General features: G+C 35.7%; 1 protein-coding gene across 5 annotated transcripts in view; it reads left to right on the top strand.

The window, feature by feature from the left end:
* The window catches only part of LOC138317338 (basement membrane-specific heparan sulfate proteoglycan core protein-like), a 144,911-nt gene extending 118,874 nt beyond the window's left edge, over positions 1 to 26,037 (top strand). For 4 of the 5 annotated variants that reach the window (XM_069258965.1, XM_069258957.1, XM_069258948.1 and 1 more), the window contains 33 exons: positions 345 to 445; positions 795 to 969; positions 1,907 to 2,182; positions 2,406 to 2,546; positions 3,076 to 3,207; positions 3,682 to 3,827; positions 4,221 to 4,338; positions 4,725 to 4,848; positions 5,297 to 5,454; positions 5,870 to 6,157; positions 6,498 to 6,605; positions 6,796 to 6,975; positions 7,070 to 7,333; positions 7,801 to 7,963; positions 8,502 to 8,608; positions 8,864 to 8,944; positions 9,135 to 9,314; positions 9,548 to 9,680; positions 9,964 to 10,091; positions 10,441 to 10,740; positions 10,965 to 11,114; positions 11,393 to 11,611; positions 11,945 to 12,043; positions 12,829 to 13,050; positions 13,431 to 13,547; positions 15,521 to 15,604; positions 18,058 to 18,185; positions 18,368 to 18,539; positions 18,775 to 18,909; positions 19,034 to 19,259; positions 20,044 to 20,127; positions 22,223 to 22,326; positions 22,737 to 26,037. In XM_069258965.1, coding sequence (XP_069115066.1) covers positions 345 to 445; positions 795 to 969; positions 1,907 to 2,182; positions 2,406 to 2,546; positions 3,076 to 3,207; positions 3,682 to 3,827; positions 4,221 to 4,338; positions 4,725 to 4,848; positions 5,297 to 5,454; positions 5,870 to 6,157; positions 6,498 to 6,605; positions 6,796 to 6,975; positions 7,070 to 7,333; positions 7,801 to 7,963; positions 8,502 to 8,608; positions 8,864 to 8,944; positions 9,135 to 9,314; positions 9,548 to 9,680; positions 9,964 to 10,091; positions 10,441 to 10,740; positions 10,965 to 11,114; positions 11,393 to 11,611; positions 11,945 to 12,043; positions 12,829 to 13,050; positions 13,431 to 13,547; positions 15,521 to 15,604; positions 18,058 to 18,185; positions 18,368 to 18,539; positions 18,775 to 18,909; positions 19,034 to 19,259; positions 20,044 to 20,127; positions 22,223 to 22,326; positions 22,737 to 22,885 — 5,192 coding nt within the window. In that variant the 3' untranslated portion in view covers positions 22,886 to 26,037. The remainder of the gene's footprint in view (positions 1 to 344; positions 446 to 794; positions 970 to 1,906; positions 2,183 to 2,405; positions 2,547 to 3,075; positions 3,208 to 3,681; positions 3,828 to 4,220; positions 4,339 to 4,724; positions 4,849 to 5,296; positions 5,455 to 5,869; positions 6,158 to 6,497; positions 6,606 to 6,795; positions 6,976 to 7,069; positions 7,334 to 7,800; positions 7,964 to 8,501; positions 8,609 to 8,863; positions 8,945 to 9,134; positions 9,315 to 9,547; positions 9,681 to 9,963; positions 10,092 to 10,440; positions 10,741 to 10,964; positions 11,115 to 11,392; positions 11,612 to 11,944; positions 12,044 to 12,828; positions 13,051 to 13,430; positions 13,548 to 15,520; positions 15,605 to 18,057; positions 18,186 to 18,367; positions 18,540 to 18,774; positions 18,910 to 19,033; positions 19,260 to 20,043; positions 20,128 to 22,222; positions 22,327 to 22,736) is intronic. The other variant, XM_069258939.1, reaches the window with a different exon arrangement.
* The last annotated feature ends 463 nt before the right edge of the window (positions 26,038 to 26,500 follow it).

Genomic DNA, 26,500 nt, shown 5'->3' with positions numbered 1-26,500 from the left:
GTCAGTATTTATTTCACCTTTCATTGGTCAGTATATATTTTACTTTTCATTGGTCAGTATTTATGTTATCTTTGTATAGTCAGTGTTTGTGGACCATTGGTCAATATCAAAATCCAATATCATTGGTAGGTATTGACTGGTAAGTTCAAACCTTACTAGTCAGTATATGTATATCAACTCTGATCGTACATGTTACTGATAGAGTTTCTGTTTTTTGGTCAGGATTTCAGTGTTTTTCACTTAGGATATTATAGCTATTTATGATAGATATCACTTGAATGCGAAAGTATAATCAAGAACGTTCGGCTTTTGTCAAAATTATTAATTTTTAAAAAAAAAACCAGGTCTCAAGCAGCCCATCCGAGTGAGAATTGAGACCCCACAGGTGACGGCTAACGAGGGAGAATCTGTCCGATTTGTATGTCTGCCCCTTGGAAACAGAGAAGTAAGTATTATAATACCTATTGTTATATTTTGTGTGTTTGCCATGCTATCCTAAATTGATGTTGATGGATTGTTAGACTAAATCTAACCTTTTCCAACATTATGATGTTGCTATTAGTAAGTTTGACAGATATAGCCTGTTGAAATTACATAATATAGATGTTAAAGTATGTTATCTGGAATGCAATCTTTATGAGGACATTATCCTTCAGTTTTTGTAGCGATATTCTTCCTGTTACCATTTTGCTTCAAGATCCTCACCTCTGCATGGGGACCTTGGACCTATATTGGGAAGTCGGTAGATGTCATATATAAATGGTTTAAAAATTTTTTTTAATTTTTTTTTACAGAACACATACATTCTATCCTGGTCCAGACAGGGAGGCAGTCTGCCCTCTCAGGCTATTGACCAGATGGGTGTACTGTTGATCCCCAACACAAGACGGGAGGATGCTGGCGACTACGTCTGTACGGGATCCGACATGACCAGTATGGACACTGCAGTGGCTACACTTATTGTCAGTGGTAAGTGGTGTGTGTAAAGGTTACAGCGCTAGCAAAACACTTCTAGATACAGCCATATCTGTATGGTTACAGTAAGGTTCTTATAGCTACAATAGGGTCAATTTATAGTAACAGCAAGTTCACAATTGTTACAAATGGTAGTGTCACTTAATTTAGTTACAGAGGTGTTACTTTATAGTTATGACAGTGTCAATTAAGTTACAGCAAGATCACTACAGCTACAGCAAGGTCTCTTTAGATTAGTTACAGCAAGGCTGTATGATTTTTGTTGCTATGACATTAAATGTGCATGATGACACTATGACCACACAAGTTTACATGACTTTTGTGGCTATGATAAATGTGCATGATGACACTATGACCACACAACTTTACATGACTTTTGTGGCTATGATAAATGTGCATGATGACACTATGACCACACAACTTTACATGACTTTTGTTGCTATGACATTAAATGTGCATGATGACACTATGACCACACAAGTTTACATGACTTTTGTGGCTATGATAAATGTGCATGATGACACTATGACCACACAAGTTTACATGACTTTTGTGGCTATGATAAATGTGCATGATGACACTATGACCACACAACTTTACATGACTTTTGTGGCTATGATAAATGTGCATGATGACACTATGACCACACAACTTTACATGACTTTTGTGGCTATGATAAATGTGCATGATGACACTATGACCACACAACTTTACATGACTTTTGTGGCTATGATAAATGTGCATGATGACACTATGACCACACAACTTAACATGACTTTTGTGGCTATGATAAATGTGCATGATGACCACACAACTTAACATGACTTTTGTGGCTATGATAAATGTACATGATGACCACACAACTTAACATGACTTTTGTGGCTATGATAAATGTGCATGATGACCACACAACTTTACATGACTTTTGCAGCATCCCAGATATCTCCACAAGTGTCAATAGAACCAAGGTACTTGAACTTGAACCAAGGAGATTTGGCGGAGTTCCGATGTGTTGCCACAGGAACACCCGTCCCAACTATAGAATGGAGAAGAGGAAATGGCCGCCTCAGTTCCTCAGCAACTATCAACAATGGCGTGCTGCGTATCCCTAATGTACAACCTTCAGACGAAGCTGAATATTTCTGTAAAGCGACTAACGTTGCTGGAACCAACGAGATCAAAACCATTCTCTATGTTACCAGAATACGTAAGTTTCATCTTGTAAGCTCTTGGTTAAGAAGTGTAAGGCTACATTTCAAGGTAATCTCATTAATACTTGAAACAATGTATATCTAATGAACTGACCATTAACCAAAGATATTGTCAAATATTTGATCAACAAATATTTGAGTTTTATTGATTAGGTTTAATAAGATTCTGTGACCAGAAATCTCTGCATCTGTTAAAACATGTGATTATGTACTGTACAGAGCGTCCAGAAATCACGGTGATCGTACGACAGACATCCGTAATTGCAGTAGTAGGAACAACTGCCCAGCTTTACTGTTCTGTTGAGGACAACACAGGAAGGACAACTCTGGTATGGTCTAGGAATGGTGGACTTCCACAAGGTGAGCACTTTATAACCAGCTTGTTATTGTGTTTGTAGCTTTCTTCAGTGGACTGCAATTTATGAAAAATATGTTGTTTTTGATATGTCCAAAGTTGTTTGTGGCCTCGCCATGACATTGGTTGGGTGTGGAGTGGGAGGCATTTAGTGTTGCCTACTCTCACATCTCTCCTGTCCAATTTAGGGCTTAATTTTCGTAAACATCCTTGTTGCTTTCTTGTTTTAGTACAAATTGTGAATTAAAATGTCAAAGCTACCCAAAACAAAAAGAAACTACAAAAATTTCAATTAATAGTAAATTTATTATGTATTCACTGAGTTTGATATCGTTTTACTGTTCAAGCTTTAATCAAGTATAAAATAACTTGTGTTCTCTACCATTAAAATTAATGCCTGTATTCATGTTTAATGATATAGAATTAAGATTGACTGATTTTACAGTGCATTGCTTTCAATACCTTATATACTGAAGTAATAGCTGTGTTTAAAATCATAGAAGGAATGTGATGTGATTTATTTGATGTTTCTAGGAAGTACACAGCAACGAGGTACTTTGACTCTGACAAATGTACAGCCATCGTACTCTGGTACATATGTGTGTACTGCGTCATCTCCGACTGGCTCTGGAACAGCAACTGCAGAGGTCACTGTTACAGAGGGAAGTAAGTAGAGTAGTCCCCCTTTATACTGACATCTTTTGTCCAGTACCGATTTTAGCAGTACAACGAGGATGGCGGTACAACAGGGTTTACAATATGTAGATCCCAATCACAATCGATCATGACTGCCATATAGGACATGCCACTTACGTTCATTTTGTAACTTTACAACCTAGATACAAAAAAACTGAAACATTAATTTTATTGTCTGTAACAAAAATATCAACAAATATTGTCTATAAAATAAGTATAGATAGAAGTTTTTCTTGTCGAGTATGACACATGATCAGGAAATTTCCAAGTGGAATAGCTTTAATGTCTTAAAACAGAACACAAGGGACATTTGTATAATGGGAAGTTCTCTGTACTGACTACTCACAATTCAATTTTAAGTAGTTTGACTTTATTATTAATGGATCAGAGACAGATTAATGACTCACATCAAACTCCTTTTTAATCTGTCTTTTATTACAACAGATGAATCTCCAACTGCAATAATGGAGCCTTCAAGGCTTACAGTTGCCATGGGAACAACTGGAACTCTTCGCTGTTCAGTAACTGGTAAACCACAGCCAACTATCACGTGGACCAAGAGTCGCGAAGAGCTGACCAGTCGCCATCAGGTAGGAACACACCAGAGTAAAGGATTGTACTGATAGTGATTATATAGGGTTCTTTCTGATCGTGTTAAGATACCAAAGGTTTAAATCTTTTGTTACATTGGGGCCATTTGTAGCAGTATATGTATATGAAATTATATGCTTGTATTATATAATTATAGTCCTGACTGACTTTAAGTGCCCGATGGGTGCAATGGACTAATATGTAATATTTCATGCTTTATCAGACCTCAGGTCACTGTTAAGGCTGATGGGGCTAAACCACAAACTCACTAGTTCTATTCTTCAAAGATTTTTTGTAATGTACTATTATTATGTAACTTAGTTAATCATCTGTATACTGATGAATTTGCATTAAAATAAATCATTCATCTCTTATTAATGTCATTTGTGTAGGTTAATGGTGGTGTGCTACGAATTGTGGATGCCAAGATGGAAGATCGTGGCATTTATGTGTGCCGGGCTGAGAACTCCGCTGGTGTTGACCAGGGTTGGGCAATTGTTGAAGTGGAACGTAAGTGCCTGAACTGCTCCATTATTTCATATGGTCATATTAAAAGGAAATAAGTAGTAATTAATTGACTTTGGTGCTCTCTTAATGATGGAATGCTGTAGATCAGTTTCATAAACAAAGTTGTCGTTAGCATAATTAACATAGGTGAACTTTTATTTTATTCCATAAATATTATTCTCTAGGGAACAAAACCTAGCGGATTTAGGGTCTGTGAACACATTGATCAAATACATATCCAAGAATAGATATTAACACTATCTTTGCAAAGTAAAAAACAGCAGATTACAAGCAGTGTACATTGCCTGTTTTTCATTGACTAACTTAAATAAGTGTGTTTTTTTTATTATAATTATAATTAATGATGACAAATTTTACCTGAAATTTAGGTCGTATGATGCCGAAGATTGACTTCTACCCAAGTGGAAGCCAGACCATATCCATTGGAGGTAGTGCCCTATTCCAGTGTCGAGTGATGGACGGAGACCCCCCACCAACCATTACCTGGTCCAGGTAAATTTCACCTGTATTCTCCTCGCCACCATTCATTGTCATTTCATTTTCTATTTGAAAGCAAGGCATTTTTTATGAATTGAAAGTGACAAAGTGGTTAAGATGTCCAGACATATTACCACAAGCTTTCCACCTCTGGGTTTCAGTAAGAATCCAATGTGGGACAGTTGCCAGATACTTACTGCTGGTCGGTGGTTTTTCTCCGTGTACTCTGGTTTTCATAAACTGTCAAACCTGGCAGTCCTTACATGACCCTGACTGTAAATAGGATGTAAGCCTAAACATTCCAAACCAAACCATTTGTAAGAATTACATGATAGAGTTTTGAATGTCGATGATGGTAGGACCAGTGAGTTTGATGTAGCTGCTACTCAGTTAATGAGAAATAATAACAATGATAGCAGAAGGTGAGACTTGTGATCGTAATAAAATTTTTACTTTTGTACAGGGCTGGAGGTGAAGCTCTCATCACAGAGACGACTGAACTGATGGAAAACGGAGTGATCATGTTTAAACAGGTGACAGGGTCTGAAGCTGGAGAGTATATCTGTACTGCTACCAATGATATGGGATCAGTGTCAGGGACAGCTGTACTTATCATTCAGGGTAGGTAACTCATGGGGTCAGAGTCAGGGACAGCTGTACTCATCATTCAGGGTAGGTAACTCATGGGGTCAGAGTCAGGGACAGCTGTACTCGTCATTCAGGGTAGGTAACTCATGTGGTCAGAGTCAGGGACAGCTGTACTCGTCATTCAGGGTAGGTAACTCATGGGGTCAGAGTCAGGGACAGCTGTACTCGTCATTCAGGGTAGGTAACTCATGGGATCAGTGTCAGGGACAGCTATACTCATCATTCAGGGTAGGTAACTTATGTGGTCAGGGACAGCTGTACTTGTCCTTATATATCGTATATTGTGCTGTAATATATTATTCAGACTTTAGATAAGTAATTTAAAGAAAAATATATTCAAAAACTGAAAATCTGAAGCTTAAAAAGTTTGTGTTTGACTGGTGTTCAGGACCTCCAAGGATTGTGATCCAGCCAGATCGTACCATTTACGCTGTGGTAGGCCAGAGAGTAACAGTAGAATGTATAGGACAGGGTGACCCATCTCCCTCTGTCTACTGGAGGTACAACACAGCACCACAACGTGGAGACATCCCTCAGGAACCAGACTATGAAGCCTTGGCTACCATTGGATCTGCAACCTTGACCTTGGAAAATGTGGCCACCACCAATACTGGAAACTACGTCTGTGTGGCAAGAAACTCAGCAGGAACCAGCCAGGAAACTGTACAGATTATTGGTAAGTCTTCATGACAAGAGAATGGAGGCCGTGTTAGAAAACAGGACAAAAAGTCTATAAAAGTGCTTTATAACCTTCAAGTATTTCAGACCAAAAGTCTGTAAAAGTGCTTTAGAACCGCCAAGTATTTCAGACACTTGGACTCTGTAAAAAAATATTGTAAATCGATTTACGTCCACATCGATGTTTCCTGAAATGTTTGGCCTGAAACAAATGACTTTCACATTCATGTGTAAGTGGTGTTCAGATCGACTAAGGTAGCAGATTACGGTACTGTAGTAAGCTGACCTTAACTAGCACTGAACCTTTACTAATGGGACATTGATTTGGTTTGTTTTAGTGAGAGAAGAGGAAAGGCCAACTGGCACAGATGTACTTGATATTGAAGGTCCAGATCGCCTGTCTGTGGAGGAAGGTCAGAGAGTTGAACTCAGGTGTAATACAAGAGGTAAGTTGATTGTACCCCTGTGTATATTTTGTACCGTCTGTTGAAATTGATCAACACTGCTATTTGATGTTTTATCCCCTAATCATAAATGAGGGAGGGTTGTGTCTGTTTTCTGATTGGTTGAAAACCTATCCTGTTATATTGGTGCTCTGTGATATTGTTGATGTTTTAAAGAGAGTATTTGTTTTAGGCTTAGTGAATCCAGTGGTGAGATGGAGAAGGCGAGAGGGACCACTTCCTCCAAACCACAGCCAGAGAGGTGGTACCCTAGTCATTCCCAGATTCTCCTCCCAGTATAGTGGCGAATACATCTGTACCGCCACTGCTCAGGAAAAGACCTACGAAACCTCTGTCTACATCATTGTAACGGGTAAGTGATATATACAAAGCAATTCTGTGAACAAATTATTCACGCTAACTAATTAAAGAGCACATCATCAAAGCCGTCTTGTTTTCTGTTGTAGTTCGTCCACGTTTGACAATATCTCCTGCTCGGGTAGAAGCAGTAGCAGGACAGAGGATTCAGTTGACTTGCATCCCACAGGGATCCGGACCCTTCCAGATCGAATGGTCTAAATTAAATGGCCTTCTGAACCCACGGGCTGTCCAGACCAGTGAAGGCACACTTGTTATCAATCAAGTGACCGCTGCTGATGCTGGTCGGTATCGATGTGTAGCTACCAGCTCCGCCGGATCCTCAGATGGTTACGCAGAAGTATCTATTCAAGGTAAATGTCATAAACAAACTCCGCTGAGTAGTTGAATAATCCACTTGATCTTGTTTCACAAGGCCAATAGATAAACTTGTATAAACAAAGTTTGAGGACTGAGATATCTGAAGCATTGACGTCCCACACACAGCACATGAAATATAGGGGATGCTGTCCTTCAAAATCGCACTCGCCGCACACAACACATAGTATACGGGGGATGCCAGTCTTCAAAAACTGACCATACCTGTTGATAGAATAATAAACTTAAAGCAACAGATCAACATACGAGACTTCCTCAGTTGGACAGGTTTCCTCTCAAAGTTCGACCATTTGTAGTTTATTTGACATGTACTTATTTAATCTTAATTTGAATTATTGGAATTAAGTTTTATCTAAAAGTTTATAAGCACTTACTAGTATAATACACTAATGTTCTGAGGGTTTTACAAGTCATGTGTGTAACTGTATGAATGCTGTTGTAGTGCCCCCAACGGTGATAGCAGAAGTCCGACAGACAACTCCTGTGATTGGTCAGTCCTTGTCGTTTGGTTGTGATGCCCAGGGTGTTCCTCGCCCCACAGTACGTTGGGAGAAGGAAGGAGGATCATTACCGCTCGCACATCAAATTGTCGATGGCGTTCTCACGTAAGTCTTCAGATATCACAGCACAGGACTACAGCAACTGCCTGTTATTTAGAATAAAACAAATTCTAGTTAAACTTTCTAAATCCAGAATTTATATTTCATGGATCCTGTTAAAATCAAAAAATGTTTTGTTTATCCTAAATTTTTTTTGATATACTTTAAATTATATTCAGAGACTCTTCACACAAAGTTAAATCTCATTTTGGGATAAAGAGGTTTGAAGATATATTTTCTAAAGCTACCAATAGTTCACTATTTGTGCTAAAGGGGATTTCAGTTCAATCACTAATTAAGAAATACCAGCATCTAACAAAAGTTGGCCACCTTTTTTAAATAAATATTTTCCATAAGCTCCACCTAATGTGGGTACAATTTACTATTTAATGATTTTGATGCAGATTTGCTAAGCTGTACTACATTGAATATTATTTTTCAGTAACAGGCTGCCTTAAATGACTAATTCAGATGTATGTTTTTACCCTGTCACCTCTTCATTTGTTTATTTAGATTTATCATATCTATTTTGTTCCATTTATAGAATTTATGACATCACAGCAGAGGACGAGGGAAGATACATTTGTACTGCAACAAATATTGCTGGAACCGCAAGAGATTATGTAGCAGTAAATGTTCAGGGTAGAAAGAGTAAGTAAGGGGAGATAACCCCGAGATATGTTAGCAAAAACTGAAGTGTATCGGTTACAATTTATTTATCATAACATTAAATGCAAAATTAATATCATTTAAATTACATATAGTAAGTTACTAAGTTTCAGTACAAGGATCAAAAGTACAAAGTCAGCAATGTTATTTAAAAAGGTCCTGTGTACAAAATAATCAGCTTTTGTCAAATGGTTATATTTCTTCTCATTCATTGATTTTCAAAATTTCATTATACAGCCGATCCTAATGTGACTGTTAAGATTGATACTCAAACTCTCAATATCGGGGAACGAGTGGAAATGGAGTGTGTCGTGACAGGTAAGTTGATTAAAAAGAGAAAATAATGATATAGTATGATTATAGATATAGCAGGAATGGTTACATTTATATCTCAGAAGCGAGTCTTTTAACAAAAGTTTTGAACTTAATGACAAAACGTATTGGTTATGCATTGCTTAGTAAACCATATAAAGATTTATTTGCAATTTCAAATTAATACCTTTTCAAGGAACACCTCGTGCTACGGTTCGCTGGACAAAAACTGACGGACCACTGTCTGCCTCGGCCTTCATCAATGACAACATCTTAGTTATTCCTGAGGTGTCTCTGTCTGACGCAGGAACGTATCTGTGTGAGGCACAGAACATATACGGCAAGGTGGAACAGAGAGTGACCCTCTACATTAGGGGTGAGTGAGTGACCGCCAGTGGTCACTTAACAACATCATATTCTTGTCTCATTGTTGTTTTTTAATGCTTTAATGATCGCTAAATGTGTTTTCAAGAAAAATCTAATGCCAGTTTTGACAATTATACAAAAGATAGAAAAAAGCTCAATGATATAACAGTATGAAAATTTAGACTTGGTTTTATGTATAACATGTCCTTTGTAGCATTTTCAGTAGATGTTGTCATTTTTCAGCCCGTCCATTGATATCTGGTCAGGGAGATAGTCTAACAGCAGCTTTAGGTACAAGTGCCACACTGGCCTGCGAGGCGACTGGCTACCCCGCACCTGAAATCCGCTGGTATAGGAAAAATGGGGAAATGCCCAGGTAACAACTAGTTAACTTCAAAACATGATGGTCTGTAAGGGGCCACATTTATTTTCTTTTTCTTTTTTTTTTTTTTCATTGAATTCATATATCCATCTGCTATTTATCTTCTATCATTGAATTTATAAATTCATCTACTGTATTTATCATTTTCATTTGAATCATGAAATCTTCTGTTCTATTTCTCTTGGATAGATCAGTTGGCCTAAATCGGTAATATTGACTTCTAATATCAGGGTAAAACAATAATTTTGAATGAGAAATGTTTAATTTTCTATTATAGAGAATATGATGTTGAGGACGGCTCTTTGAAAATTGACCAGGTCAAACCAGAGGATGCTGGAATGTACGTGTGTAATGCCCAAAACGAGCTGGGCTCAAATGAGCATTCCATGGAACTCCGTGTAGGAGGTAGGATAAAAGATTTAATTTAAATTTTACACCTAATGGTAACCTGACGGATACAAATAATAACTGTATCTGAAAGTTCCTGAAGATTATGAAATGAACCACGTGTGAATACATGAAGGTATAATATTATGGCACCTCGTCAAATACTGGTACATCTTTGATCAGGATTTATCGTGTCCCTCACAATAACACCTTCTGTATAATTCCATGCATGGTAACGACTTTTCTATTAATATTATCAAATGCAAATTAAGTATATTAGCCAAATTTTGAGAAATTATTGACCAATTCATATATTTAGCAAGCAGAAGTTTGAAACAAGAAGTTTAAATATGTTTATCAATAACAGATCTGGTGCCGAGATTTACCCAGGATCCTGTGTCCTACATCTCTTATGCTCCACTGAATGATGTGTACCTCGACTTTGACATCCTTTTGTCCCTCCGTCCTGAGACCACTGATGGACTGGTCATCTATAATGGTCAGTATGATACTGGAACCACCGGAGATTTCGTCTCCTTCGGACTGTCTGAAGGATATCCCGAGTTCCGATTTGACATGGGATCAGGACCAGCCATCATTAAGGGTAACCGCAAACTTGCTTTGGATGAGGCTCACACCATCAAACTGACCAGGAATAGAAGACAAGGTAAGTTTCATTGAAAGTCTACTATAGGTGTCACAGCCTTCAAACATCACTGTACTTAAAAGTCATGAAATTTGATAAATCATCCTTGTGGGCAAAGCTCATATGTATAATGAAAACATTAATATTCCCGAATATGAGAAGAACTTATACTACTATGTTTTACTGCTGTGTTTAATTCAGATGTCATAGCTCTTGTTGACACCTTAGGATATTTTTTATTACAGGTACGATGATAGTAGACACAGAGCCAGCCTATGTTGGAACATCTCAAGGGAACTTCCAGGGACTGGATCTCCGCGGAAATCTCTACTTAGGAGGTGTTCCCAACTTCAATGCTATTCCAAAGGGTGTTGGTTTCCGTGAAGGATTTGTTGGTAAGTATGATCTGGAGTTAAAAAGATTTTTGTTGTTTTACAGTGAAAGTTGGTTTTTAATAAAAATATGCTGTTAAAAGTGTGTTCTTTTAAAAAATGAAGACATATTGTACTGATACTGTTTATTCTAAAATATTCTTATTCAGACCGTAATGTTTGATTGAAAAAAAAGAAAATTGTATCTTGAACTTGCTATAAAGTTGTATCATCTGTAGCCAATCTACGGTATAAAGTTAATCTTATCACATGTATCAGGGAGTAGCTTTTGTTTTCTACAGGAAGTGTGAGCCAAGTTCAGCTGAAGGGTGTTGATCTGAACCTGGGTGCTGACTCCATTGAAATGGTAGGAGTTGAGGCGTATTCTATGTGTATGTCACAACCCTGCAGAAACGGTGGTCTCTGTCGCCCGGCCAATAACGATCAAGGCTTCCACTGTATATGTCCCGAAGGATTCACTGGCCGCACGTGTGAAGTCACTGGTGAAAAATGCTATCCAAGTATGTATGTTACAATCCTGCTGGCAGATTATAAATTTTCAATAAAGTAAAGGCCCTAATGAACAAAAGTGTAGACGTAAGTCAAAACTTCAGTAAAAAACTGACTTAAAAAAGACAGATATACGACATTCGCTCTGATTAGTTATTACAAGTGTAATTTAATTTCAGATGTGAAACAGTCTCTTTGATTGATTAGAAAAAGTCCTATCAATGTTACAATCAATCTGATTGGTTATGAATATTGTTATCCATACCAAGTAGATGTGATTGGTAATAAGAGTAATGCTGTCCATGTATATGTTATAGTTACGATGATTGGTAAATGTATTACAGATGCCTGTGGTCCCGAGGGCCAGTGTATGAACCTTGAGGATCGTCCTGGATTTAAATGTATTTGTCCATTTGGCAAGACAGGCCCAGGATGTCAGAGAGGTGAGTAAATTCCAATCAGTCTGAATTCCAAGATGGCCACCACAACTGCCATCATGAAATATACATTTTGAAGATCTTCAGCGCTTAAAATTATTTAAGGATTAACCTCTTACTTTGTTTTGGTTTTTGAGATAATAAACCCAATGTAGCACGAGGTAAATTGCATAAACGTGAATATTTTCTTTTAAACAATAAATCAACCAAAACATCAGATACAAACATTTACTGCGTAATATTGGGCGTAAAAATTATACTGTTGTTATGTTTATCTGTGCACAACAACCATTCAAAAAGCGCGCCGTTGACAGACAGTTTAATCCCGCCCTTTGCCCTTTTTTTTTATGACTTCATATTTCAGTTATTTTATTCATGTCAAATAGCAATAATATATTACAAAAATAAATATTTTATTGTATGTCTCTGATTGTCTCGTGCATATGTTATTTGTAAACATTGACACATGATTGTGTTGAATGTCCGCCAATGTTTACATTTATTCATACGCACCAAATTGGGTCACGTTCTGCACTCAAGTTATTGGGAAATAGACAGATCTGCCCTAACATAGTTTATCAATACAGAATCAGTAGCAATTGTAATATTTGATTGAATATAATAGAAGGGCTGCCTATTAAAAAACACATTACACGTCTTTCCAAAATCAAAAATGGATGTCAAAGTCATCATCTTGGAACATATTGTAATCTTTTCTTATTCAAATGGTGCCAAGTTTGCATTGTCAGATGACCATTAAGGCCATGGGCCTCTGTTTTTTTCCATTTTAGATGTGACAGTTGTGACACCGGAGTTCAATAAAACTTCTTTCATCACCTATGCACCCATCAAGGGAGCTCGGTACCAGATGAAAATTGATCTTGAATTCAAACCTGGAACTTTGAACGATGGAATTATTCTGTACAGCGGCCATGATGAGCAGGGTTCTGGAGACTACATCAGTGTGGCGCTACATAATGGATACCTGGAGTATAAATATAACACAGGATCTGGTAAATATATTATACAGGGAACTTACAATTTGAATTATTATCTATTACATTATAAAATGTTCTGATAGTGCGTTAAAACTGTAGGAAACAGTACATATATAATTCATCAAGCTGGAAAAGAGGAAATATCATGTAAAATATATTTTGAGGTAGACAAATAATTTCAAAGAAGCAGGTTGGAACAAATAGATTAATTGAATGCTTTTACATGTACATTTACATAAAAAAAACTGTGCTTGTTTGTTTATAGTTTTTACTGTAAAAGTTAAGATCACAATTAACATTCACTTTTACATAATCTATGTATTTCATTTGTAACTGTGAATTTAAGATGTTTATTTTAACATACTTATTAAATTGTGGAATTTTCGGTTGCTTAGGACCTGCTACTCTGAATAGCCGGAACCTTCTCACTGTCGGCCAATGGACCAGAGTCTCCTTATCCAAAAATAACCAGGAAGGAACTCTAGTTGTTAATGATGAAGAGCCAGTAAAAGGTATGCATTACCAGTTATCTCCCCTCAATTCTCTATTTTGTTTAGTATTGGGATATCTAGGAAATACTTTGAGCAAACCTGTATATGTCTGCTGTAGACAACACATAGGTGGTATATGATGTTCTACTGGGGGTACAGTCTGATCTAAGTATAAAATATCTGATGTACATACAATATGGAATTCATTTTAATTTTTTGTTTGTTTATGAAGAACTTTGCATTTATTTTACTTTAAAACACTCTGAGCTTTGTAAACTGGTACAAATCATGCCAATTTACATGTTTTCTCCACCTTCATTGCTTTGTTGTTGTATACCACCTAGTGTTCCAATACATAGTTCTACATGTATTGTATAGAAATTCACACGATACATGTGCAAGTGAACAAGTGAAGCAGTTATATAATTAGATGTGATTCACTTATCTCCCTCACTGGTTAATTACCTCCCCTTAGCATTCATATTTATTAGACTTTTAGGGCACACTTGATTCTTGGAATTTGTATTTTTCATGAATTTATGTCACCTTTTTGTATTAATCTTAATTGGGATATCCAATATAATTCGACTGTGATATCTACCATGTGAAGTATTATCTAATCTGACCCAGTGTTTCTTATCATGTGAAATATGAAAAAAACATTCAAAGATGTTATCTTTATTGAATATTTTTATCTAAAAAAATGTTTTTATTAGTGAAATATCATTATAATTTTATTATGTAAAGTTAGTTCAGCTGTAGAACATCCCCCATGCCTACATGTTAAGTGTTGATATGATTGTTGTATGTTGATTTTATTGATTTAAAAATAAATCTATAAACTGAAATATTAGCATTTATAAGTAAGATACAGTATGCTGCGTTCAGCCTTTGATATCTAAGCTTTAACGGCAAGTTTAAACACAAGAATTAATTGTGCCTTGTCTCATAATGAAAATGTATATAGATATGTACACAGCACTGAATATGATAAACCCATATTAATTTTACCCATTGCCAAATAATGGCTATTTTTATGTACTGATGAATGAATGAAATAAGTTTGAATAACCTATCCTGGAAAATGGAGTTATTGCCCTTATATTATGTATTACTGATATATAAATAGTTTTTGCATGGTTTGAATTTGCACTCTGATAGAAGATGTAGGTACACACATGTATATATCATACCCCAAAATGTTTAATGCACTGACAACAAAGTAGGAAAAAAACCCCAATAAACCTTCAAACCATGGAAATGAATTACATTTTCTGAAATAATATTTTTTGATATTGTAAGTTGAGTTACAGACAGACATTTTTTCTCAGAACATTACTAGCTGTAGTGGTCAAGTGGTCCAACATGTGACCTCTAGTCCTCCATCACTGGGTTGTAAATTTGAAACCCATGTAGGTTTCTCCAGATATTCCCGGCTTTCCTCCACCACCTAAAGCTAGCGAGTTCTTATACTAAGTTTTTAACTAAAATTTAAAGTTACATATTATGTAAAGAATTCTTAACATTTATTTTATGTGTCTTTTTTAGAGCTCTCACATTTTGTGTATATTGCAAGTTGTTACCGGCATTTGATATTTGCTTCGACTACACTTTCAGATTTTCTTACATACCTCATAAAGTGTTTGCTTTAAAGATTATGCCTTTTGAAAATATATGGGATTCTTTGAAAAAGCTTTAGCGATACTAACACCTGCTGTTTTTGAAGCTCAGAACGACCAGAGTTGTGCTGTAACTTGGTTGTCAGTGATCGACAGCTAAGATTAGTCACATCTTTAGGCACAGATTAGATACAAAATAGCGCTTTGAAATAAAATAATTTTCACAAAATGATCATGAATATAGGTATTGAGATAGATCATCAATATCTTGAATAATTTGTTTTTCAGATGACATTTCCATGTTACTGTTGATATTTTAACAATATATTTTGTTCCACATTTGTCATTAAATCGTGCCATTTTTACGTTACTTAGTCTGGCCATGGAGTTATTATAGAGATCAGTACCGCAACTACTACAACTACCATCTCCATAAGCAATATCGCTACCGAAGGGCAGGTAACTCCGCTGCTACCTACTGGTGTCCGTCATTTCAAACCATTTGTGTACTTGGTGTTCATTTTGCTTTCGGCGCTTCTGACTTTCTCTTTGCTGCAACTATTTTTTTTATCAGCTTGATTTTTTTTTTCCAACAAGAGTAGTCTTATATGGGTAGTATTCCTTGCCTGAATGGTGATTGTATTTTCATTGAATTTTATTTAGAATGCCATGGAATTCTTTATGCACAGTTTAATCTGCACAACCTGGTAAGCAAGGTGAATCTCAGTCATCTTTGATATGGAGATTTAAAGTGATTGCCAGGGAAGCTTATTAAACATTTCATGCTTTCTTCTATTTTCTTTTCTATGATTTATTTAGTCTGCAAGTGGTGGGAGTCATCAATATCAGAACAATTAGGCTTGTATTTTGAAAATGCCTGCACTTTGATAACTTTGACATGTTAAAAAAGCAAAAAATCACACCATAGGCTCACAATTTGGTTATGGGTTGAAATTGACTGCAAAGATAATGTTTTATGTTAGTTCAACATTGGCATGCTAAAAATCATCATTCACCTGAAATAAGTTACACCATCAAAATATTCATCAAAATGAAATATATCTTAATTAAGGCATAGACACCATTCTTTTATTTATTTAGAATCAATATTAATTCTTTTGAGTTGCTGTTTTTTTGTTTTTGTTTTTTTTTAACTTGATATTGAGAGTCAGAAGAGGCGGTTTCTGTTGCTTCAAAGTGTTTTACGTGTTCTCCCTTATTTTTGAGAAATTGTCTCAACAAATTTTATTTGTTTCTTGGTTAGTCCAGATTTGTCTCCCCTGTTTTTTTTGTTTCTTGGTTAGTCCAGATTTGTCTCCCCTGTTTTTTCAGTGGTTGTTGTTATGGATAGTTGTTTATGTTTTCATGTTACTATATGATGGTTATTGAGTGCTTACCTAAAACAATGTGATCCATTTCCTTTTTTGTTTTCATTTCTCTCCCCTGCTATTGTGTTCCTGTAACGACATGACAATCAGTTCTTAATTCCTCAATGATGTGTTATGTTACAAGTTATGTTTTAAGTGTATTCAGTTTGGTTTATTGTTGTGTTTTTACAGACTATTTTGTCCAATTTTGTTGTTGTTTATGTCATTTTTTTATTTGTTGATTTATATATATTGTGATCAGGACAACTGTCCTAGACTGAAAGCATGGCTGTTGTAACTTTAGGCCTATCATTTAATGTACATAATATATGTGAGACAATTTTAAGTTGCTTTGATCAAAATACAAGGATTCTTTGATTATTTATAAGAATGTTTTTGTGGATGTATTCTTGAAAAAACCATTTAACCTTTGATGGGTTTATGTCGCCTATAACTTCGTAAGTTGGAAGAAGTGATTTAATGGTACTTATATATTTCTATTAAAGATATTGTAAAATCTCTGTCTTTGTATAATTTGTTGAAGCATTAGATAAAAACCCTCAGCATTTAGATTATTTTGCAGTACTTCATCTCTTATATGATTTATGCATGTTGATCATCTTTTCATTGTTTCATCCATAGCCTTGCATTGATCTGAATTGAAAATTGCATGCTGTCACACCTGCATGAGAATTATCTCCCTTTATAGAATACTTCACTGCGAATCACTGGTCACTAGATTGAGGCTAGGTCAGAATGTGACAAGCTTGTAGTATATAGCTTCCTATTCACATACATGTTGATGTATGTATACAAAACATACCATGCTTAGATACTGGAGTAGAATTATGAAAATTTTATATTCCGTTAAAAAATCAATACGTTGTATCACCATAATTAGTTCTAAAATGATGTAAGTCGGTGATTAAAAAGGCATTCCAGGTTTGACTTCAAGTTAAGGCTTATAAGATTCAAATTAATCAAAGTTTGTTACAAGTTTGCTCTTAATTAATCTTTAGATTTAAAGTTCTCACAATTAATCACAAACATAAGAAAATATATTAAATGTACATTGGATGGCTTGTTAGAAGTTATATTATTCAGTATGGCCTAGCAAGCAGTGGTTTTGTTTACTTTCAGTATTTTACAATTGACACATATCTGATATAGTTATTACCTCAGTCTGAATGGGAAATATGATTTATCACCTACTCTCAGTAGTATACAATGTATATATGATTCAAAAGCATATAATTTGCGTTCATGTATAATGTATGTCACTATTGCTTTTTTGACAGGCAGTAAGTATGAAGATAAGTAAAAACATTGTAATAAGCCTTAAGCCATATATAGATATTAACTCAGAAAATGCTTATTAAGCTTATTGGCGCCTTACTCCATAAATAATGCTGTCTGGCCGTGTTTGTATCTGTGATTTGATGTTGAAATATTACACAAAATTTTCTGCATCGGATATCGATCATTTTAGAATTAAACAGGAAATCTTGATTTATTCTGACAAGAGTTGTGTGCCCTTTGTTATAGCCACATCGCCTGGCAACACTGTGGGCCTTGACCTTCGTACCAACCTTTACCTTGGAGGAGTTGAGCCTTCGGTGATCATCCCACGAGGAGTTGGAGTCACATCAGGTTTCCAGGGCTGTATAGCAGAGGTACGTACTCATACCTCAAGTTCATATAGAATGCTGTATACACATACTTAAGAAAAAATCTCATTCCATTGCTTTTTGTGGTTGTATAATTTCAGATTTGAGATAGATGGCTTAAAACGCTCCACACTATTGAGAAGATGAGGTATTCATTATAACCACTTTTGTTGTTGTGTGTTTTTTAGCTGACTGTGAACATGGTGCCGATTAATCTGATCCGCGACGCTGTCAACAGTATGGATATCCGTGACTGTACTGACCGTAATATCTGTAACCGACGCCCATGTCACAACGGAGGAGTGTGTGAAAGTCTTGCCATCAACGACTATCGTTGTATCTGCCCTGAAAGTTTCACAGGTGAGTGATTTAATGGTAGTTGGTGACAGTCCTGTATCTGTTTTACAGGTGAGTTAACTAAAACAACCATCAATTACATTATTGCTATTATTGTAGTTAATGACTGTCTCCATCAGCTATCTAAAATGGTGAAATAATTATTGTTATCACTTAATATCTAAAATGGTGTAAAAATGGCTGTCTTCATCAACTATCTAAAATGCTGTAAATAAGGTTACCTGGGCTTTGTTTTCAGGTACTCATTGTGAAATGAGGATCAACATCTGTAACACCAGAGCACCTTGTATGAACGGTGGAATCTGTAGCTTCACTAATGATGGTTACAGATGTGACTGCCCTCTAGGATACATGGGAGATAACTGTGAATCAGGTTAGTACAGTCCATATCAAAAATGTAAGACACTTTTCATGGCGTAATGCTGTAGTTTACTATTAATGGTTGTGTATGTTATCTTTCAGAAGTTGTTATAATGATTGATTACTTTTTCTTACAGAGGTAGTATATACTGGACCTATCCGAGTGGAAGGAGATGGATTTATTGAACTGAGCCGAAGCATGTTCCCCAGTCACAACCAGGTCGAGAAAGTGGTTGAGTTGACCATCCTTACCAACCAAAGCAATGGCTTGATATTCTGGCAAGGGGAGGCAACTCCTGGCCAGTCTGTCTCAACAGGAGACTTTTTGATGATCGGACTCCGTGATGGCTATGTTTACTATAGGCAAGTTGTGCGAGAGAATGAGAGAGATATTTAGTCCATTATCATCAGATGCTGGACTAATCAAATTACCTTTCATTCATAGACGTGATCGGTCTTTCCCTCCATCCTTTATCAATTATTGTTACTGCTATTTCTTAGAAACTACAAAAGGGATCTTTCTCAAATTTTATACTTTAAACTTATGATGCCAATTATGATATTGTCCCCATAACTTTGCATATACACTCAGCAAGATCATGCTTCAAGGTTACTGTCATTTCTATTGCTGTGAATGCAGTCGAGGGATTTCTTTTAAAGTTTATTAAATGGCGTTGGTAACATTATGAAACCAAAAAACTGATATCCTTAAATTCACAAATAAATGCAATTTATGGTGTTTTTTTTCGCAAACGTATGATGTTACGATTGTAAACACAAGACATCATAATATTTTTTTATAAATAAAAAAACAAACAAAAAACCAACATTCTTTATTCCTCAAACATGTTTATAAATGTTGAAGGTTGCCAAGTTTTTGTTGGGGCCATGGGTCAGCTTTCATATGTAAATAATGTCCCCTAACAGGGGAGCTCTCACACGTCACACATACGGGATCTTTCATCAAAATCTAAACATCTATGAACAAGGCTTTTTTACTCCATTATAACATCATAAGCAATACCTAATTTGTAAATACAGAATATGCATTCAATAATTGAAAGGAAGGGGGATCTTTACATCAATAGCAATATCATAAAACATGTTTCTTTTACAGAAATTAAAATTGACATTTTGTATTTTGTAGTTATGAATTAGGAAGTGGAGCAGCCAACATGAGGTCTGCTCTCCCAGTTAATGATGGACAAGTTCATAGGATCAAGGTTACTAGGTGAGTTGTCTCCCCTACCAAGTTCATAGGATCAAGGTTACTAGGTGAGTTGTCTCCCCTACCAAGTTCATAGGATCAAGGTTACTAGGTGAGTTGTCTCCCCCTACCAAGTTCATAGGATCAAGGTTACTAGGTGAGTTGTCTCCCCCTACCAAGTTCATAGGATCAAGGTTACTAGGTAAGTTTGTCTCCCCCTGTCTAGTTCATAGGATCAAGGTTACTAGGTGAGTTGTCTCCCCCTACCAAGTTCATAGGATCAAGGTTACTAGGTGAGTTGTCTCCCCTACCAAGTTCATAGGATCAAGGTTACTAGGTGAGTTGTCTCCCCCTACCAAGTTCATAGGATCAAGGTTACTAGGTGAGTTGTCTCCCCCTACCAAGTTCATAGGATCAAGGTTACTAGGTAAGTTGTCTCCCCCTACCAAGTTCATAGGATCAAGGTTACTAGGTAAGTTGTCTCCCCCTACCAAGTTCATAGTATCAAGGTTACTAGGTAAGTTGTCTCCCCCTACCAAGTTCATAGTATCAAGGATATTAGGTAAGTTGTCTCCCCCTACCAAGTTCATAGTATCAAGGTTACTAGTAAAGTTGTCTCCCCCTACCAAGTTCATAGGATCAAGTTTACTAGGTAAGTTGTCTCCCCCTACCAAGTTCATAGGATCAAGGTTACTAGGTAAGTTGTCTCTCCCTACCAAGTTCATAGGATCAAGGTTACTAGGTAAGTTGTCTCCCCCTACCAAGTTCATAGTATCAAGGTTACTAGTAAAGTTGTCTCCCCCTACCAAGTTCATAGTATCAAGGTTACTAGGTAAGTTGTCTCACCCTACCAAGTTCATAGGATCAAGTTTACTAGGTAAGTTGTCTCCCCCTACCAATTTCATAGGATTAAGGTTACTAGGTAAGTTATCTCCCCCTTTCAAGTATCTTTCTACACATGAGCTCTATTTTTAGGGCGAGCAGAGTACGCTCGCCCTATTGTTTTCCTTGTCGTGTGTAGAGTCTGTGTACATCCGTTATGCCTAGTGCGCATGAAATACCGGAAGTGAGATCTACGTATTGAATAACTATATTCTGTTGGTCTTTGGCTTATGGTTACATACACAGCTTATGATTTCATAAACATAAATTAAATATTAACTCTTTTGCAACGATTTACATATGCAATTGTCAGTAATCAAGAACGTACCTGGATTAAACACTTATCACAAAAATACGTTTGGAACTGGAAGCGTATAATCATAAAAACGCTTGCAACTCTCTATATATTCAAGCACCTCGCCGATTTTGTACACCAATGTGCATTAAGGTTTAAATAGTCGATAAAGGATTATGGAACTGGAAGCGTATAAACATACAAACGCTTGTATCGCTCAAGAAATCCAAGCACCTCACCGATGATGTATTAAAAAGGTTCAAATAGTCGATAAATATAGACGCATTGTGAAGCGCATTATCATACGAGTGAAACAAAAAAAGACAATATAAAATATCAGTCTGGGTGTCTGAGCTCTAGATCTAATGTACCCCAGAAAGGCGTTCAAGCTGGCTCCCTACCAAGTTCATAGTATCAAGGTTACTAGGTAGTTTCTCCCCCTACAAGTTCATAGATCAAGTTATAGGTAGTTGTCTCCCCTACCAAGTTCATAGTATCAAGGTTATAGTTAAGTTGTTCCCCTACCAAGTTCATAGTCAAGGTTACTAGGTAGTTGTCTCCCTACCAAGTTCATAGGATCAAGGTTACTAGGTAAGTTGTCTCCCCTACCAAGTTCATAGTATCAAGGTTACTAGTAAGTTGTCTCCCCTACCAAGTTCATAGTATCAAGGTTACTGGGTAAGTTGTCTCCCCCTACCAAGTTCATAGGATCAAGTTTACTAGGTAAGTTGTCTCCCCCTACCAATTTCATAGGATTAAGGTTACTAGGTAAGTTATCTCCCCCTTTCAAGTATCTTTCTACACATGAGCTCTATTTTTTAAACATTGGTCTTCACTATACTGAATGTTATACTTACCAGGTCATCTAGGTTAAATATAATCTGACCTTCATTTTAACTTCCGACATAAATAATGTACATGTAATATTTGTTTTGTTTTCAGACTTGGAAAGTCTGGTACCTTAGCAATTGATGGTGGACCAAAAGAAACTGGTACATCTTTGGGATATTTGCAAATGTTGAATACTAATGGAAATATTTATGTTGGTAAGTAACTTATTTATATCACATACTATGTAATGTAAATGATAGTTATAGGTCACTGACATCTTTTATTTTTCTTTCAATTTTGTATTTTAAAAAAATTGAAAAAAATGAAAGTGTGTTTTGATTTCCACGAGGACTTCAGTACAATATTAGTCAAACCTAATACAGGGCTAAGAGATCCCAAAAGGTAATGAGTAAAATACAATTTACCGTTGTAATAGTTCCACCTTCAAATGACGTCAAGAAACCAGATGGTGAGACTTATCGACGGTAAATTGTATTTTAAATATGTCGTTTTGGGGTCTCTAAGCCCTGTATCGGATTTGACTGTATATTATTTTAAGATAGAGAAGTATTTGTAGAATGTAAGGGAAATTAAATTTGAGCTTTATTGGTTTTTTTCACCACAGGTGGTGTTCCCGACCCGTCATCCATGACAGCCGGCCGATACACAGATAACTATACTGGATGTATATTAGAAATTAAATTACAAGAAGGGAGAGCACTCTCCGTACCGGAGGACACCGTAGGCGGACATAATGTTATGTCTTGTAATTGAAAAGTTCCTTATTAGAAGTAAACAAAAACTTTTGTTGAGACATAAATCGATCACATATGATTAAGCATTGGACTGCAATGAAGCAAGCTGTTTCATTGCCAAGGAAATCTTGACAAGCTGTTTCATTGCCAAGGAAATCTTGACAAGCTGTTTCATTGCCAAGGAAATCTTGACAAGCTGTTTCATTGCCAAGGAAATCTTGACAAGCTGTTTCATTGCCAAGGAAATCTTGACAAGCTGTTTCATTGCCAAGGAAATCTTGACAAGCTGTTTCATTGCCAAGGAAATCTTGACAAGCTGTTTCATTGCCAAGGAAATCTTGACAAGCTGTTTCATTGCCAAGGAAATCTTGACAAGCTGTTTCATTGCCAAGGAAATCTTGACAAGCTGTTTCATTGCCAAGGAAATCTTGACATGCTGTTTCATTGCCAAGGAAATCTTGACATGCTGTTTCCAAGAAAAGGCAATTTCTTACATATATGCCATGCTTGGTTGATTGAATTTTACTGGGTAGATATTTTTACATTATGTTTGACCGGTTACATAGATAAACATGATTTAGTTGATAGTATTTTATAAATGAAGCATGTATAATGTATATGTATGTATATACAGATTAGAGTGAACTTCCACCTCCTCTCCATGTACCCATCTGATCATGGGTCATCAAAGCAACCTAAATGATTATATACATTGTATATATAACGGTAACATCATGATGATGATCATGGAGACAAATGTTATGTATATCCACTCAACACTACATTAAAGTTTGGAGAGATCCATCGTTTACTTTTGTATGATTAAGTACCACTGTTATAGCTTTACACATAGATTAACTGTAAATCCATCAATTATACAATATATATGTCGGGCTTCATGCTGCTATGTTAGTTGTTATAAACCCCTAATGTACATTTTTTAAATTAAACTTCATTATTTTCCGTAAAATATTTTACATGTTTTAATAAACCGGTAGTTTGATTATCCACATACTGATGCTTTTTACATTCTTTTATATTAATCATGTATGTTTATATGTATATCAAACTTTTTTTATTATTATTTTGTACTATCCAGGCTGAAGTTTAAGAACACACTGTTTTGAGAAAAAGTAGACAATAAAAAAGTATGCTTAAAAAATCTAAATATATGAGAGAAAATCATGATGTATCTGATATAGTGTTGACCGCCGGTCAAAGTTCATGTCAGTAGCCTTGAATCTCCAGGTCAAAGGCCTTTGAGTCAAAGTTCATGTTTGTGTTTCTCAGTAGCATGGCTACTGGTCAAAAGTCATGTCAGTATATCTGCATAGAATGTCCTTTGGGTCAAAGTTCATGTTAGTCTCTCTGGGTCAAAGGTCATGTCAGAGTAACTTGTTGATATGAGTCTTAGGTCAAAGATGCAAGTGTTTCTCAACTGTGTGAATCCCTCTTGTAATGTGTGGGTGCTTGTATAGAACTATCAAATATGTGAGAGTTGAAGAAGACAAGTATTGAAGATATTCATCTTTAATCTAAGATATGAATTAAGACACAAAATACTTTTAGATGGATAAATTATTAAATTTAAAATGATTTGGCTTCATCTTCCTGTCCGAAATTGATATAGTGCAATGTACTATATTTTAATTTTGTTAGTGAATGCAGGTAAAGCAAGCCATATACCAAATAGTAGGTAAATCACTATTTGCTGATGCTGGAAATGTATTTTATAGCATCAGCTACCATTCCTAGTACTTATCAAAGAAATCTGTTTTGTTCTTTATTGCATTGTAAGCTTTTGTAGATCTTTTTTTTTTGTTTCCTATATTTTTATATACTTTAATATCTGCTGAGTATATCTCTTTATCAGCTAATCAGACATGCATAGACATCAAATCGTTGATTAAGCTTCTTTTTGTAGCCCAGAGATGTGATAGAAACTGATATTTTTAATACCATCATAGATTTATGTCCTTCTCAAGAAAGGTAAAAAAATGATTCTACAAAACCCTTTGTATGATAGCTTATAGACTTGTGTATATTATTGTTTTTGATAAAGTAGCCTTTGAAGTAATTGTGATATTTTTTATGAAAGGCCTTCACATTGTCTTCCAGCTGACAAAATATTTCAAAGATTATTTTTCTGACTGCCCATATATCTGTCACAAAAGTGCCATTATTTTGTCATATATATTTGACAAAAAAGCAAATATTGTTGAAGTTAATATTTTGGTTGTAATAGTCTAGTTCACTTTAATAGTTATAAGTGTTATTACTAATCTTTATCAAAGCGATGTTTTACCTTGATAATCTTGGTCTATCTAATGTTTGGCAATGTAGGAAGTTGTTCTATAATCCATATAAAATCAAAGTTTATGTAGACAAATTTCTCCATGTACTGAATTCTCCTAAACATACAAATTATTAGTGATGAAATGTTTATCAAACAAAAATATCCTCCTACAAACCACAATGCAATTCTGTTCCCGGTCCGTTAAATATGTTGAGTATAAGGCCAGTGTTTCAGTGCTATCTCAATACCTCAGCATTGCTCATGTTCTTAGTGACTACACCATCACCATGAAGTGGTACATTCAAGTTTAGCTGCGGAAATCAGTTTTGAAAGAAAGACATTTTTAATTTCATCAGCTGGATCTGACAGAAATCTGTAATTTGGGTTTGTTTATTTTAACCAAATTTTATTGTTTAAAGTCAAATAGATAAATCACTTAACAAAATTTTATGAAGTTTAAGCATCTGTACTGAACAACTGTTATTTTGCGATTTTTTTTTTTTTAAATCAATTTCATCATTACTGATTTCCCTATATGTAAGTACACCACAGGTGTATGTTGCTTCATGGGCCAAAAGGGAGTTATCTCCCATCTAGAATGGAGTTACTTACCTTCATTCTAGTGATGGTGACTGTCGTTGCCACCAGATGAGAGTTATCCCCCTTCCCCAAAAGCGACTAGATCCTTCATGTACGCACTCTAATACCCACCACCTATTGAGTCACTCAGACGATCAGCTACTCTGGTAATACTCATTTGTTTCTGTGTGGTGCTAGATAGACTATGCAAAATGTTTCTGTCATTGTCTGGCATTGTTGATAAATGGAGAACATGTAAATCCTAAGAATGTAAACAATAAAATTTGAGTTTTGTATACTTTTGTTTGTGTTTTTTTATCTTCATCATACGTGCGCTTATTGGTTCCAATATACACTGTCCTTCGAAAGTTCTGTTACATATGTTAAAATTTTCTGACAATTTAACGCTAAGAAAACTCTCAAAAAGCAATTAATGAGAAGATAAATAAGTTGATAAATAATATATACTGATGTCGGAATTAACAAGGTTTACATACTTCTGTACTTAATGTATATTTGTAATTAACTTTTGGAGGGCAGTGTATTTGTACTCCTCTTTTTCCCCTGGTTTCTAGAAGTTCTGAACTTTATGTAAGTAAATACAGTATTTTTTGAATGACTAGCCTCAATTCATATAAGTTTATCAATTTGTTTTACTTGATAAGTTACACAAAGCTCAAAACTTAACAATCTAGGAAATAACTTTACTTTAGTATTTATTGTCCAATTTCATCCAAATTTGGTATATTGCTTTATATT

Source organism: Argopecten irradians, chromosome 1 (assembly GCF_041381155.1).
Source record: "Argopecten irradians isolate NY chromosome 1, Ai_NY, whole genome shotgun sequence".
Taxonomy (NCBI): Eukaryota; Metazoa; Mollusca; class Bivalvia; order Pectinida; family Pectinidae; genus Argopecten; species Argopecten irradians.
This window is presented reverse-complemented; position numbering and strand designations above follow the sequence as displayed.